The sequence below is a fragment of the Notolepis coatsorum genome (genome assembly GCF_963971535.1).
Source record: "Notolepis coatsorum genome assembly, chromosome: 19".
Lineage (NCBI taxonomy): Eukaryota > Metazoa > Chordata > Actinopteri > Aulopiformes > Paralepididae > Notolepis > Notolepis coatsorum.
The window spans coordinates 72,832,859-72,850,770 of NC_140183.1; the positions used below are offsets into that span (position 1 = coordinate 72,832,859).

The 17,912-nt window shown below is 43.2% G+C and overlaps 1 protein-coding gene across 1 annotated transcript in view; it reads left to right on the forward strand.

The window, feature by feature from the left end:
• The window catches only part of itga8 (integrin, alpha 8), a gene marked incomplete at its 5' end in the record, with an annotated part of 128,618 nt that extends 111,040 nt beyond the window's left edge, over positions 1-17,578 (forward strand). The window contains 6 exon segments of the mRNA XM_084336695.1: positions 13,064-13,177; positions 13,435-13,548; positions 13,984-14,056; positions 14,059-14,084; positions 14,446-14,568; positions 15,775-17,578. Coding sequence (XP_084192821.1) covers positions 13,064-13,177; positions 13,435-13,548; positions 13,984-14,056; positions 14,059-14,084; positions 14,446-14,568; positions 15,775-15,864 — 540 coding nt within the window. The 3' untranslated portion in view covers positions 15,865-17,578.
• Positions 17,579-17,912: the final 334 nt, after the last annotated feature.

Sequence of the window (17,912 nt, forward strand, 5' to 3'; positions counted from 1 at the left end):
ACATTTATAGCACGTTTAAAGCACGATGTCACTCTTAGTTATGGCTGCTCTCTCTCCCTTTCAGCAGTGTGGTTTTGCAGCTGGCACAGAGGGAGGGAGGGCAGGCAGGGAGCCTGTTATCAGAAGCTACTCCTACAGTACATCCATTATAGACAGTTTCAGTGGAATTGTGTTGCCAGGGCGACAACTTGATCCCCCAGTGTATTTCCTGGTAGCGTTGATAGTAGCAAACACTGCAACAGGAAATAGATCTAGAATGTGTATGTTGTCAATCTGTACAGAAAGTGCCTCAATTACGTACAAATTCCAAAGGGCTGTGATTGTCTACAAAAATACAAAATAGATTAGAAATGTGAGGATGCAGGATGGGAGGATTTCACTTCACGCGTGTCGATCTCATTTAATGGATCAGCAGAAAATAGTGGTCTCAGTGTGTAGAGAAGAGCAGGAAGCCGCAGAAGATGTTGTGGTTTAAGATAAGATAAGATACGATGATCCTTTATTAATCCCCTTGGGGAAATTCAGGTGTCAAAGCAGTATGGGGGGGGGGGGGGTATACAGGTTGGGAGGGATACAGAGCTTCACAGTCCGAGAATATACTATAAGATACAACTATAAGATACAATATAAATATAAAAAGTACAAAATACAAGATACTTAATACTTTTTATTATGTCTATTTTATTATCCATTCTATTTTATTCTATTCTTATTTGTATTTTTGCACAATCAAGGCGGACATGGCCACCTTCATTTCACTATATGTCAATGTCTTGTGTATGTTTGTGACAAATAAATCTCTTGAATCTTGAATCTGGTAATCCAGAGGTTCCCGGTTTGATTCCCGCTCCTCCCGGGCAGCGTGTGGAAGTGTCCTTGAGCAAGACACTTAACCCCCACCTTGCATGGTTGCTTCCGCCATCGGTGTGTGAATGTGTGAGTGAATGGGTCAAATGTGAGGAACAAATTGTACTAGATTAACCCCAATCCATCTCCACCCAGGACGACACCCCCAGAGACATACTTGTGGGTCCCCAAAGTAGTTGTCCTGGACAGTGGCAAGAACACACTGGCCCTTCTTGGCCAAGTAGAGACCCATGGAGCTGTGTTTGTCCATGGCAGTGTATCTGAAGAAGTAGACTCTGTGCTGTGAAGACGCCTATAGCAGGGAAGACATGGGACGGACATCAGTCTTATCAGGGTTTCTATAGAATCCAGTCTGGCGTGATGTTAGCCTGTTGGTGTGGATTTGTGTTCCAGTAACTGTATCGGTTCTGTAGTTTATAGCAATAATACTATGGAGCAAGAGCGCAGGTTATGTTTCAACATTGGGGGGAACATTTTAAGTGAGTGGTCTGAAGGTTCCTCCCCCAGGAAACTTTAAGCGTTTTTAGTGCTTTATGAGCAGTGCTGGATTGCTTATTTGACCACACAGATTGTTGAATCTGAATCTGAAGTTGAAACTATACCCGTTGTATAATATAGTTATGCTTCTTGGATACTGTGTAGAGTGTCGTAGCTGTAGAATACGTCAGTCAAACCGTCTGAAAAGGCCACTTTGGGTATTTCTGTGAATAAAATACAACCATATTTCTTTTGTTACTAGGTGTTGTTAATTAAGACAACCAGTTTTTCTAGCTCATTGACCGCATTCACAATGGTGGCCATTTTGCTCTTATGTCATGCTCAGGTTGGGTTTTCCTTCCACCCTGTTCCCACCCTAGAAATCCCAACGTGAGCATGACATAAGAGCAAAATGGCCACCGTGTGAATATGGTTGATTTTCTCTATCTTTATCTCAGTGGTCAGTATGATGATGTTTTTTTGTTTAACCAATGAGGTGTCACATGTTGTGTTGTTGTTTTTGTGGTTGTTGTGATAGCTGTGGTTTACCTGTGGTATCCAGCTGAATTTCATCCACTTACCTCTCAATGTCCGTAACTGAAACAGGATGATAGTGATGGATGAGAAAAGAGATTAACAGAGAGCACACACAGTCTGTTGTAGATAACTGGAACAGGATGATTGTGATGTATGAGAAAAGAGACAGGGCGCACACATAGCAAGTTCAAGTTTCAAGTTTCTTTATTAGTTGTCATACAGAAGTACAGAATACTTTTATACAAAATGCTTCTTTCTGTTTTTTTTTTTTATCCACTTTTTCTCCCATTTTCTATATTTTCTCCCATCCCAATTTCGTATCATCCAATTCAACCCTCCCCTGTCACGAACGCTGTTTCCTGCCTCCCACAAGCCGGCTGCAATGTGGACTAAGTCATACATAGCACAAGTCCCCTCCGGTACTTGAGGTAACAGCAGTCGCATCTTTTCACCTGCGCAGCCTGATCTCTCAGTGGCGAGGAGTAACGCATGGGAGGCTCACGCTGCCCCCGACACTTCCTGATTCTACTGCGCAGGCGCACCAACCGACCTGTAGGAGTCGCTGTCCACAACGCCCGATCCCCACCCATCAGTTTCCCACCCCCTAATACGGCCAATGTGTATTAGTACGAACGACCAGCTAAACTGAAAGCAATGTGGAGCGCTGGGCTCAAACAGGCGAGCCCAGCGTCTCCGCATTCGTGGCGAGCGCCGTGCCCACTACGCCACGTAGCCGCCTAAAATGCTTCTTTCTGTTACGCTCCAGACTGTGCTAGACAAAAATAGATAAGTATAAAATAAAATAAAATAAGTATAGCAAGTATAAAATAGAAGTCACGTACGTAGGCACAAGTTTTCAGTATGTACATATGTACAATGTTCAATGCAGAGTAGAAGTAACTGAGTTACCATACAATATACTATACTATATACTAATATACAATATACTATATAGTGCAAAGCAGAAATGGGATAAGGTACAATTTAGGTACAATTTACAGTAAGGTGTAATGAGGTATGGGTTGTAGTGCAAATTCTTTACCAATAAATATAAAGTGTGTTTAGGTGTTCTAAAGTGTGTAAAGTGGGTGCTGCAGTGAGTTGTTTGTTTAAAGTGAGTGTGTGCGTGTGGATGTGTGTGCTGTGAGTGCATTTGATGGTTGTTACATAGTGTTATTGTTCGTTGAGCATCCTGATGGCCTGGGGATAGAAGCTTCTTCTGAGTCTTTCTGTGCTTGCCATGAGACTCCGGTATCGCTTGCCTGACCGCAGCAGTTCAAAGAGGCAGTTGTTTGGGTGGCTGGAGTCTTTGATAATTCTCTTAGCCTTACCCATGCACCGCTTGTTGTAAATGTTCTGGAGAGTGTGTTCTGAACTGTGTGTTCTGGAGCTGTGTGATTTTTGTGGGTTCTGACATACTGAAAATGGCTACAGAGTCCATAGTCCATCTGAAACCCTTAGAGAAACAGAACATCTAATATGTAGGTTTAAACCCCTTCTTAGTCCATTATTTGATTAATTGGTTATCAATAATCAATATCAATCAATAATACAGTCCATGTAGCAGTACACTGATGGTGCCTTCACGTTCATCTGCTATTTCCCACACCGGCACTCGTACTTGTGACCTGACTTGCCGCTCAAGCGTTCTGATTGGAAATATTGGGTAACCATAGCAACAAACATATATGCTGTGAGAACGCTTTTTTTTCCTCTGTGTAATGTTTACAATACGAAACTAACTATAAATAAAACAAACTATATAACTATATAAAAAATGTATAATATAATAATGAAATATATTATTTCAACTGCCTCTTTCATCTTCCCTGTCATGAAACGCCACGACTCGTACACTCAGATACCACCCTTATTTCACAATTTCACACTCGTGATTATGATTATGACTTCCAGGGGCCGTCCATGTAACTCATAAATACCATGTTTTCCACCGTTGTCAGCTGGGTTGCCTGCAGTCCAGATGTTCACCAATTCATTCATCTTTCCTGACACCTCACTTTTGGGGGAGCACAATTATAATGATTATGTACCTAGGAGATAATTATTATATACGTGAACTATATGTTAATCACCAATTACTCTAAATCTCAGTGCAGGTAAATCCTTCTAGAATGGCTTCTACTTCGCCTCCCAATGACACATCTGGACTATCTTTGTTTTGTGTTTTGTCTTTATGCTTTCCTTACCAGCTTTGTTTTCCTCCACATCTGCATATTTTATTTGCAGCATATTGAGAATCAAAGGATTCTCAAGGATTCTCTGAGATGGGGTGGGAAACATCACAGCATCGGGTTTTAATTTCCTTAGCTCATTAATAACGCACATCATATACCACTGCACTGGGATATAACCTTACATGCTCTGTAAATACTGCACTGTGATTGTGCAGTTGTGATTGAGCTCAACGTCCTTCTCATTGGTCACTCTGGAGTCTGGACCATGAAACTGTGACAGGAAGGAACTGGGGTTTGAAAAATCTGGACGTGTTGAATCGGTTGTTATTCTTCACCTAGACATGAGTCTCATTGTGGAGGAATCTTTCCTCAATGTGTTTCCTTCACACCGTTTCCCTTATCGCGTTCCCTAAAAAGGAATGTTAGCATCGCTTCACGCTTCCAGCTACCTTGGTCTCCATGGTTACAATGAGGAATAATGTGAACATTCCATTTCGGGGAAACTAAAGTGCAAAAATGTCAGAGAAAACATGCATCTTGTGAAGAAAAATAACCAAGGAAAGATGATGAAATAAAAATGTCCAAGTATCCCGTTAAGACTCGTACTTTTATCTTGATAAAGTATGTGTTATACAATATACCTTTATATTACACTTCCCTTGTTTATGTAAGTATGGATGACGGTAACAAAATACGTATATCATTAATCGTGAGTTTGTTATACAGAAACCTGGAGAAGGAAGGAGACGGGGAAATATTTTTCTCTCCGTTTGCAGTCGGTTTGTTTTCCCTCACAGTGGATCAAAGTCCCCCAGTCTCACCAGTTAAGGCCAGTTTGATAGATATACTGGTAGAAACAGGACCAGCTGTGTCAAACCGTGTTACATTTAGTTGATCTCTAGTTACAGTTTAATTATGTTTAACATTCCAGATGAATAGTCAGCATATCATGTCTTTAAAAGTTTGATCTGGATTTTCTTCACAGAGAAAGGTGAAATTACTCAATAATCAACTAGGCTGCAGTAAAAAACTTAAAACCAGATTTTCAAACATAAACATAAAGACGGACAACACGCTCATCACAGACAAGCTGGATGTAGCCAATTACTTAAACATTTTCTTCACAAACATAGCCACAACACTGGTAAACAAACCCTCCCACTCAGGGCATTTTGGGGTAGAACACATCATAGCCTACTACAATAACCTAGGGGTCCGCAAAGACGATTTCAAACTAGAAATGGTAACAACAGCTGAGGTACTCAAAAAACTGAGCGCCCTCCAGCCTAACAAGGCCACTGGCCATGACAATATCCCCTCCAAATTCCTCAGAGACTCAGCAGCCACCATCACCCCAGTCATCACACACATAATAAACCTCTCCATAAAACAGGGACACGTACCCAAAGACTTCAAAATTGCGAGAGTAACACCCCTGCACAAAAAGGGCAGCAAATTAGACCCAGGCAACTACCGCCCTGTTTCTATCCTTACCTCCATCTCGAAAGTCATGGAAAAAATTGTATACGAACAGGTCGAAAAGTACCTCACGGAAAAAAATCTAATCTACGAATTCCAATCTGGCTTCAGAACATCCCACTCCACTGACACATGCCTTCTCTATTTGAACGACCACATCAAACAAGATGTGGACGCGGGCAAATACTGCAGCATGGTCATGCTGGACCTACAAAAGGCCTTCGACACTGTCAATGACTCCATTCTGATTGACAAGCTAAAAGCAATCAGTGAGCTGGATGCAATCCTACCTGGAGGGGAGAGAACAGATGGTGGAGGTAAACGGTACCCTATCCCCCCCCTCCCAGTGAGCTGTGGTGTTCCACAAGGAAGCATACTAGGACTGTCCGCTACTGTTCCTAATTTATGCAAATGACATGTCGTCAGCTTGTGACTACAACTTGTCTCTGACAAGAACAAGTTACAGGTTGAAAAAACCCTCAGCTCGGAACTAGGCAAAATCTGCATCTGGCTCGCTGATAACAAACTATCATTACACCTGGGTAAAACAGAGTCCATTCTCTTCGGTTCAAATAACAAACTCAGCAAGACCGACGGCTTCCCAGTTACAGTGGGTGACAATATTGTCACAAGGAAAGATGAAATTACTAGAGGCAAATCTTTCCTGTGACAAAATGGCATCCAATGTAATAAAAAAAAGTCAACCAACGAACTAGATTCTTGTACCGGATCTCCTCTCTGGTAAACAAGAATACCCTGAAGACTCTGGCAGGAGCACTCATTCAAGGGTACTACGACTATGCTTGCACCTCATGGTACCAAAGCACCTCAAAGGCGCTAAAAACAAAATTACAAACATCTCAAAACAAACTGGTCAGACTACTGCTTGACCTTACTCCTAGAACCCACCTCACCCCTGCCCACTTTGACAACCTAGCATGGCTTAGAGTAGATGACAGAGTACAGCAACTTGCAATGGGCCTGATCTACAAGATACACTACACCACTAAGGTACCCATGTACATGTCAAAATACTTCCCAACGGTCAGTGAATACCACGACCACAACACCAGAGGGAGCTCCACAAATCATGTTAAACCCAGATTCGGCTCAAACAAGGGACTAAACACGTTTCGCAATTATGCCACATCAATGTGGAATGCCCTACCCACAGCTGTAAAGGAATATGAATCACTACCCACTTTCAAAACCACTCTCAAAGAGCACCTACGAGAGACTGCAATTCTAAACTGGCCCCTGTAAATGTTCTAACGCAACCCCCTCCAATGTACAATAAATGTCCTATTAAACCCAATAATACACGAGACCCTCTTCTGGGACCAAGTAAGGTTTCGTCGATAATCCAATGTACAGTTACCCCCTCCACCCCACCTACCAACCTCTTACCTACCAACCTCCTTCAATGTACAGTTTCTTCATCAAATGTATACTCTCTTTTTTAGACTCTTCTTGTATCAAAAACAGTACTGTATTTGTAAATCTGTTATGTCATAAATGCATAGATGTAGCAGTACTGTCTATCTGTATGTCATATGTTATGATGAATTGAAAATGGGGGACCCTGATGTAAACAAGACGAAAGTCTTTCTCTCTCAATCAATCAGGTTCTTGAAGAGTTTGATTTGTAGATTGAAAATATAAAAGCTTTTAGGAATCAGATGTTACGATATGCCTCCTGTGTTTACAAATAAGTTATTAGCCATGTAAACACGTGTTTTACACCCATACATTCAACTGTCATCTAGCCCAGAAAGGTCTGGCTTCCAAACCTAAAACAATAGAAAATAAGATCTATTACAATATCTAGTAATAGAAAAATGTGCGTGTTATTGACTGTGAAGTGATCGGGTGGCTATAGCACTCGCAAAGGCATTCTGAAAACGAGTTGTTTCCGTGACACGTGATCTTACCCCATGTGTATTAGTGCAGTACTTGTGTAGCACAAGGCTATGATTTGCTGAATTGAAAATGTGGATATCCAATCATCATAAAATAGTCATGTCCAAAGACCAAAGGACCGTTTCCGCGTCCCATGCAGAGCGGTTGCATTAGCCAGGTTACTGACTGTGGGAGTTAAGACTCCCTTCCCCCATCTCTTTGATGATCTCCCTTTACCCATCTTTCCTTCCTCAATAGGGAGGTGTAGTCTGACGTCACTGGTTGTTCCACCCGTATAGGGATTTATCATTGGGAAAATGGATTATCGGCTATTGTAACAATTCTGCCGCATGAACATTGGCAAGCTTTCCATTTTTGCACAAAATGAGTTCCCTTCTACCACTAACATTATTGTTTAAGCATTTTTGGTTGAAACAAAGGTAGTTATAAGGTTTTTAATTTGTCGTAAAAAAATAACTACATTTACCAGTAGGCAGCCTGTTTTTCAGTACGCAGCCGCTATTGGCCTGTTAGGCTGTCGCCTAATCCCCGCCACGGCCAGCTGATACCAAGCTAGCTAGCTAACGTTAACGTTACCCCGCTAAACGTACTAGACGTTAGCATTATGTCTACTGTTGTGAACCATTTTAAATCGGGCATGTAGTGGAGTTTCGGGAACAAGTAAAATGTGCAGGTCCTCTTCTCAGACCTGTGGGGCAAAGCACTGCACGCATCATGCCGGCTAGCAAGCTAGCTAGCTACACGTCACGGCCCGTTGATACCACGATAGCTTGTACGTTAACGTTACAAGCTCAAAAACCTTATAACTACTACTACGGTCGTGTCCATAAGTTCCCTGGCAGAATACTTTGTCTGTGAAGACAAACGTATACAAAGAGGAGAGAACCGTTTTAAATCGGGGCATGTTAAGAGTTTCGGGAATGCCGGCTAGCAAGCTAGCTAGCTACTAACGTCATGTAAAAAACAATAACGTTATAAACTATACACAATATGTACACAATATGTACGAAACAATGATTTACATTAGTATTTACAGTGATTTAATATGCAGCGAAATAACGTTATACAATTTAAAATATAAATACAAATATGGTAACGTGATTGTTGCTTTTAAAAATGGTGGTTGGCTTTAGAGATTAATGGTTATGACCACCAGATAGATACTAGCCACAGATTCAGGGTCAGTTATTTTCCCATTGTACGAATTGTTAAGCTTATGGAATGTAAGGGAAATCTGATCCTAGGTCTGTGACTACAGGCAGGAGGCTACGCTGTGGTGACGTCAGTCAGCAGCGCCAAATAGCAGTGGCACAGCGGAACAACAACACAATCATCAAATTTGCTGATGACACAGTAGTGGTGGGCCAGATCTCTGCCAACGATGAGAGGGCCTACCTGGAAGAGGTAGAGAATCTGTCACAGTGGTGTCAGGAGAACTGCCTCTCCCTGAACGTCAGCAAAACAAAAGAGATGATTGTGGACTTCAGGAGGTCGGGGGTCAAGGACTACAGCCCCCTCAGCATCGACGGGGCACCGGTTGAGAGAGTGAACAGTTTCAAGTATCTCGGAGCCCACATATCCGAGGACTTGACATGGACCACACACATTGACAGTGTTGTGAAGAAGGCACGACAACGCCTCTACTTCCTCAGGCGCCTAAGGAAGTTCCAAGTCAGTCAGAAGATCCTTAAGAACTTCTACTCATGTACAATAGAGAGCATCCTGACTGGCAACATCACCTCCTGGTTTGGGAATAGCACTGCACAAGACCGTAGCAGACTACAAAGAGTGACACGTTCAGCCGAACGCACAATTGGAGGGGGGCTTCCCACCCTCCAGAACATTTACAACAAGCGGTGCAGGGGTAAGGCTAAGAGAATCATCAAGGACTCCAGCCACCCGAACAACTGCCTCTTTGAACTGCTGCGGTCAGGCAAGCGATACCGGAGTCTCAAGGCGAGCACAGAAAGACTCAGAAGAAGCTTCTATCCCCAGGCCATCAGGCTGCTCAACGAACAATAAACACTATGCAACAACCATCAAATGCACACAGCACACACACCCACACGCACACACTCACTTTAAACAAACAACACACTGCAGCACCCACTCTCCACACTTTAGATCACCTAAACACACTTTATATTTATTGGTAAAGGATTTGCACTACAACTCGTACACCTTACTGTAAATTGTACCTAAATTGTACCTCATCCCATTTCTGCTTTGCACTATATAGTATTGTATATTAGTACATTGCATAGTATATTGTATATTGTATGGTAACTCAGTTACTTCTATTCTGCATCGAACATTGTACATATGTCTATACTGAACACTGTGACCTCTATTTTTACTTCTATTTTACATGCTATACTATTTTATTTCATACTTATCTTGTCTAGCACAGTCTCTGGAGCGTAACAGTAAGAAGCATTTTGTATAAAAATATTCTGTACTTCTGTATGACAACTATTAAAGAAACTTGAGTTGATGCTGGTCGCACTCGCAACGGCAGTCGTCGCTGCTTGAGTTAGGAGCCGCAGATTATTCGCCTGTCGACTGGCCCCGGGTTTAGCTTGATATCTCCCGAGAGAAGCAAGTATAAAAAGATCATCAATCTTCTATCAAACCTGCCAGACAGGGGTAAATTCTTGCGTTCCAGATTCGAGGTCAGCATGGAGTGAATTGTCGCTGTTCCGTGTTTACGCTCCGAGCCATTTAGAAGGTAGAAGTCGCAATGGGACTCTTTTTTTACGCTTTCGCTTCTCTCCACTTCTGTCTGGAGTATAGCTTCAGTGGTGAATTAAGGTACGAGTCCGTAATCCACAGGAGGGAGAGTAGAAAATGTGCAAAAAACCTTGCTATTGATTTGTTTCGTTGCCGTTGCCGGAAGCCGAGAGTAAAGCGACTGGTCATCTCTAGACCCGGAAGTTGACCTACTATACTGTTACGTATGTCCTCACATGTCCTGTGTCAGCTGTGTTCTGTGTGTGTGGAGGTTGTCAGTCTGGTGTTCCAAGGTGTTCAGGTTGGCTGTCAGGACTGCAGCTAAAGGGGCTGATTTATTTTGCACATGGTCTCACACACGTCCAAAAACTCTAAACAGTTCTTACACACATTCATTTAGTTTGACAGTTACTGAGAGTAAATGAGTTTGAATGTGGCCACCAGTGGTGTCATCAGGGACAATGAATCCTTGTGGTTGTGTGGGCTGTAATTAACACGACACACGCATATTAAAAGCTTCCTGTGTTTATTTTTTATCCATATGCACAAATTACTATAGAAACGCTATAGTTCACTATATAGAATATAATCACTATAGCTATAACCATTCTTAGCATTTTTATTATTTTTTATCCACTTTTTCTCCCATCCCAATTTCGTATCATCCAATTCAACCCTCCCCTGTCACGGACGCTGTTTCTTGCCTCCCACAAGCCGGCTGCAATGTGGACTAAGTCATACATAGCACAAGTCCCCTCCGGTACTTGAGGTAACAGCAGTCGCATCTTTTCACCTGCGCAGCTCGATCTCTCAGTGGCGAGGAGTAACGCGTGGGAGGCTCACGCTGCCCCCGACACTTCCTGATTCTACTGCGCAGGCACACCAACCGACCTGTAGGAGTCGCTGTCCACAACGCCCGATCCCCACCCTTCAGTTTCCCTCCCCGTAATACGGCCAATGTGTATTACTGTGGACGACCAGCTAAACTGAAAGCAAATGTGGAGCGCTGGGCTCGAACTGACGAGCCCAGCGTCTCCAGCATTTCGTGGCGAGTGCCTTGCCCACTACGCCACGTAGCCGCCCCATTCTTAGCATTTATATAGTAAAACCACAGGAATACTATAGTGATTCACTGTGCATTTCTATAATATTGTACTGTATAAAAACTCTGGCGAATCCCTATAGTATTTCTATGGCAAATCTGTGTAGTGTCCACAATGGTGGAATGAACTTCCCACCACAGTCAGGACAGCTGAAACCTGCCCAATTTTCTGACGTTGACTAAAAACACACCTCTTCAATCAATATCTGAAATGAAGAAAAGAAAAGAAAAGACTAATCTTCGTACTGTCTTTTACTAGTATGCACTTGGAATCTACCTTGCCTATACTACTACCTACTATGCTAATAATGTCTATACTAACATGCACTCAAGACTATAGCACTCAAGTTCGACACTGTTTGACGAACAATGTCACTGACCCTTAGCTGTCAGAGTTGTGCCCTTCCCGCTGACTTGTTGTACAGAACTTGTAAGTCGCTTCAGATAAAAGCGTCAGCTAAATGACTAAATGTAAAATGTATGTGTGTGTAAAAAAAGAAATCACTGGAATTATATAGGTTTTTACTATAGTTACATTTTCGTACGGGATCTTCTCCTGTAGTATACAGTATACCCTTGTCGTCGGCCTTCTCTAAGTATCGTGCTGCGCCGTTCAAAAGGAGTTCCCTCTGGGTGGATGCTTGGTCTCGGTGAAGTGGTCGTCGTGGTCACGCTGCCCTCCAGAGCTGGTGTGCCGCGGAGGAGACCACACACCGACGTCAGTCTAGTCGCGAGTCTCCTGAGTACTAATTACTGTCCCACCCCGACGAGGCACCGCCCCCCTTCCCCTTTATACACAAACATGCCGGCGAGCGGGGAGAGGTGTACGTGAGAACTCCACACGAACCAGAACGCGGAGGAGGCCTGTGATCAGATGGTGTTTACCTGAACGGAACAGGTGATTCTGTTTTCCGCTTAGTCTCCCCCCCCCCCCCCACAAGTTTACATTTGGTTTTGATTCTAAAAAGGATCAAAGGTTGTTGTTTTTTTTGTCTGGGGGACATGCAGCCGTGATAACTCAGAGCTAGTATTCATCATGTCAGTCAGTGGACCAACGTTTTACATAACTGCATATTACTCTGTATATTACAGTAATTATGCTACGGTATAGGTGTCATTGCAAAATGAAGGCTTTGTTAAAACTGAAAGAAATCCCTCTCTCTTTCTTTCTCCCTATCTCTCTCTCCCCCCCCCTCTCTCTCCCTCTCTCTCTCCCTCTCTCTCTCTGCTTCTCCCTATCTCTCTCCATCCCTCTCTCTCTCTCTCCCCCCTTCTCTCTCTCTCTCCTTATCTCTCTCCCTCTCTCTCTCCCTCCTCCCTCTCTCTCTCCCTCTCTGTCGCTCTCTTTTTCTATCTCCCCCCTCTCTCTCTCTCTCTTTCTCTCTTCCCCTCTCTCTCTCTCCCTCACTCTCACTCTCTCTCCCTCTATCGCTCTCCTTCTCCCTATCTCTCTATCCCTCCCTCCCTCCCTCCCTCCCTCTCTCTCTTTCTCTCTCCCCCTCTCTCTCCCTATCTCTCCCCCCTCTTGCTCTCCCTCTCTCTCCCCCCTCTCTCTCTCCCTCTCTCTTTTTTTCTCTCTCCCCCCCTCTCTCTCTCTCTTTCCCTCTTCCCCCCTTTCTCTCTTCCCCCCTCTCTCTCTCTCTCTCTCCCTATCTCTCTCTCCCCCCACTCTCTCTCCCTCTCTCTCTCTTTCTCTCTTCCCCTCTCTCCTCTCTCTCTATCTCTCTCTCTACCTCCCTTTCCCTCTCTCTCTCAGATATCATCTGTCCAGGACACTCCAGAGTTGCTTGGTTTCTTGAGGAACAGCAGTGCTCCTCACCGTCACAAACGAGCTGTCAGTGTTGCCCAGAGTTACAGCAGCAAAACCTTGGTAACCCCCCCCCCAAAAGAAAAACATAACTCATAGATATTCTATTCTTGTAATACATTAGTCTTGTATATAATCATGTGTATATAATCTTGTATCTCTCTCTCTCTCTCTCTCTTTCACCTTTCCTCTACCGCCCCCTCTGTCTCTCTCTCTCTCTCTGTCTCTCTCTCTCTCTCTCTCGCTCTCTCTCTCTCTCTCTCTCTCTCTCTCTCTCTCTCGTTCTCCTTTCCTCTACCGCCCCCTCTGTCTCTCCACAGAACTGCTCCAACATCATCTGTCTGAGGATACTGTGTGTGGTCGGACGGCTGGACCGCGGTCAGAGCGCTGTGGTCAAGGTCCGGTCGAGGCTCTGGGCCAACACCTTCCTGCAGGTCAGCCCACTGAACAGCTCTGCTGCAACATGAGCTTCTCCTTAACCCTTTTACTGCCACACGACAGAAGGTTAACTTTTTACTATCCCGTCTGTAGTGTGATAGTAAAGGGTTATAACCTTCTGTCGTGTGGCAGTGAAAGGGTTAACCCGCTGTCGTGTGACAGTGAAAGGGGTAACCTTATGTGTATCGTCGCAGTGGAAGGGTTAACCGCGTGGTAGTGCGGCAGTGAAAGGGTTAAAGGGGAATCACACCCATTGCTTTAAATCCACACCTGCTGTTCCTGTGCTCCAGGACAAGTCAATGTTCTGTCCTGACTGAAGCTAGAAATCCTTGAGAGAGAACCCTTGAATTTGTGATGTCACCTGAAAGTAAATAACACTAAATAGTACTATACTAATGTAAAGTATGGTATGTTAAATGTTGTTTTTGTAGCGGCGAAACGACCCGTACCTCCTGAACTCTACGGTGTCCGTCGTGGTCATATCCCTGCCCTACCGCGTCCAGCCCCCACCATGCCTGAACACAGCACCTCGGTGAGCCTGGGAGAGCTGTGTGTGTGGGTGTGGGTGTGTGTGTGTGTGTGTATGCGTGTGTGCATGTGTATGTGTTTGTGTGCACGCGCGCGCGCGTGTGTGTGTGTGTGTGTGTGTGTGTGTGTGTGTGTGTGTGTGTGTGTGTGTGTGTGTGTGTGTGTGTGAAATAAAGCATTTAATGTGCATGTGCAAGAGAGAGAGAGAGAGAGAGAGAGAGAGAGAGAGAGAGAGAGAGAGAGAGAGAGAGAGAGTGTGTCCTCAGCAAACTGAGGGGAGCAACCATTGTGATTGGAGGTTCCAAAAAAAAGAGGGCAGGGTTTAAGATTCTAAATTCTGAACCTGTGTGTGTGTGTGTTGTCAGATGGGGACGTTGGTGTTGTGGGGAACGCCTGATGTGGCGTTTGCTGTTCCTCTTTGGGTCATCATCCTGGCCATACTACTGGGCCTGCTGGTGCTGGCCATGCTAACACTGGCCATGTGGAAGGTACACACACACACACACACACACACACACACACACACACACACACATACACACACACACACACACACATACACACGCTCATGCATGCACACAGGCGCAGCGACATGTGCATGCACAATTGAACACACATGCATACTGTATACACATACTCACACACAAACACAAACACAAATAGACACACATTGGACATAAAAACACACAAGCAACATCCTGAGCATGTCTTATATATATATATATATATATATATATATATATATATATATATATATATATATATATATATATATATATATATATATATATATATATATATATATATATATATATAGTTTATCCCAGTTTGATATCAGTATGATATCAGTATAATATCAGTATGACAGTATGGTATCAGTATGACAGTATAGTATCAGTATGACAGTATGATATCAGTATGACAGTATGGTATCAGTATGACAGTATGGTATCAGTATGACAGTATGACAGTATGGTATCAGTATGACAGTATGGTATCAGTATGACAGTATGACAGTATGGTATCAGTATGACAGTATGGTATCAGTATGACAGTATGGTATCAGTATGACATCAGTATGACAGTATGGTATCAGTATGACAGTATGGTATCAGTATGATATCAGTATAATATCAGTATGACAGTATGGTATCAGTATGACAGTATGGTATCAGTATGACAGTATGGTATCAGTATGACAGTATGGTATCAGTATGACAGTATGGTATCAGTATGATATCAGTATAATATCAGTATGACAGTATGGTATCAGTATGACAGTATGGTATCAGTATGATATCAGTATAATATCAGTATGACAGTATGGTATCAGTATGACAGTATGGTATCAGTATGACAGTATGGTATCAGTATGACAGTATGGTATCAGTATGACAGTATGGTATCAGTATGACAGTATGGTATCAGTATGATATCAGTATAATATCAGTATGACAGTATGGTATCAGTATGATATCAGTATAATATCAGTATGACAGTATGGTATCAGTATGACAGTATGGTATCAGTATGACAGTATAATATCAGTATGACAGTATGGTATCAGTATGACAGTATGGTATCAGTATGATATCAGTATAATATCAGTATGACAGTATGGTATCAGTATGACAGTATGGTATCAGTATGACAGTATGGTATCAGTAGGGTAATGCTGCCACGCTCTCCCTCAGTGTGGATTCTTCGACCGGGCGCGGCCGCCCGCTGACGATGACGTCTCAGATCGGGAGCAGTTGACGTCCGACCAATCAGTAGATGCCTAAGAGTCTAGATGACAGCCCCTGATTGGAGAAGTCTTGTTGGGGGGAGCAGCACCTCTTGAGTGACTTAAAACAGATCTGAGATCTGTAGGTTGACCCCTCATTCCTCAGCCAGAAGTCGTGACCTCTTTCAGGTGTGAGTTTTTTGGAATCTTCAAAACTGGCTGGTGATTGTGCGCCTGAAAGGGTTAATGAAAGCAGACGGACTGAAGGCTGCAGCGCCACACAGACTGGGACCAGAGAACACGGTTTCAACCACAACAAGACTGGGAACAAAACACAGACCCAATCACGCACACACACATGTGCACACGCACACACACACACACGTGATTCAGTTGTTTAGCTGGATGTCTTCTTTCTATCAAGCGCCAAACTTAAAGACATTCAATTGGACACTGTTTCTGGACACTGCTTACATTGTAGCTGGATGTTCTTTGTTATTTCAGCCTGTATACGTTGGGATCAGAGAGATTTGTGATCTCTCAGATATGTGTGATCTGTGTGATCTGTGTGTGTGTGTGTGTGTGTGTGTGTGTGTGTGTGTGTGTGTGTGTGTGTGTGTGTGTGTGTGTGTGTGCGTGTGTGTGTGTGTGTGTGTGTGTGTCTGTCTGTGTGTGTGTGTGTGTGCGTGCATGTGTGTGCACGTGAGTGCGTGCATGTATGTATGCCTGTGTGTGTGTGTGTGTGTGTGTGTGTGCGTGTGTGTGTGTGTACATGTGCGCACGTGTATGTGTGTGTGTGTGTGTGTAGGTACCTCTGCTGTTACCCTTTGGTAATCATCCCTACACTGTTGATTGTATTCATAGTATTATCATGACGTGTCATGCCAACCAATATGGCGCAATGCCACAACGCATCAGCCACGGTTGTCATTAATGTTATTTGATTACAATCACTTGTTGTTTGCCTACCAAGATGGCTGTCTGTGATGGAATACTACAAACTCATCTTTGATTCATGTGCAGTATACAGGTATATTATAACCACACACTCTCACACACACACACAGCATATGTGTATATCTATGAATGGTGTATGTGCAATATTTGGACTTTGCGTGATACTGAAGCTTGTTTACACTGGCATTATTTTATTAGAGCTTGATGTTCCCATTGTTTATGTATATAAGTGACTGATTAGTCTATTACAGGTGAGTGTTGCTGAAAGAAAGATAATTTGCTAAAAATGGAATAAAACTCCACCTCTCTAACCTTATAAAGAGTTTGCGCAGGGAAACGTCAGACCACCAATGAAGAATGAATTATTGGATTAATATAATGACGAGTGAGTATTGTCTATGAGAGAATATACCATATCTGCCCAGCAATAGCCCCGCCCCGCTAAACCAAGGCCTTTTTCCGCCTTTCTACAAATGTGGCAATTGATAAGAAACAGGTTGCAAAAGAGAAACATTCCATATCATAGACGCTGTTAGCAATACTTTGCGAAAAGGGGTTATATTGCATACTTTACTACAGTATATCCACCTGAACGGATTTGTACTGTACTGAAAATGAATTCCGACTGTAAACATCTGACTGTAATGCACCCTGTTGTGTGATATTAGGCTACAAAGCAGCTAAGGCATTTGATTGACCGCAACAATGTGTAAATATCAAACTTACAGTTTTGTGTCATGTATTTGCCTCATTTGTGTTTGGTTTTTATATCAATAGTGAAGGTTTGTTGAAATAAAGTGTAATTTGATTACCGATGCTGAAATCTGTGGTTATTAATCTTGATCTTGTGTCCAGACAATTTTAAATTTTAAACAATTCAAATGGTAGTCATGCTTTTCAACCCATTCTGGAGAGGGAGTTAAATAATTTTGTGTCCTGTCCTGTGTAATTACTGTCCTGTGCGGTATAACAGTAGCAGGACAGTGGTATAACAGTAGCAGGACAGTGGTATAACAGTAGCAGGACAGTGGTATAACAGTAGCAGGACAGTGGTATAACAGTAGCACTAGCAGGACAGTACAACAAAATGGCCCCCCTAAGAACCACCAGGGTAAAAAATCGCGCTGAGCCATGGATGCACACTGAAAT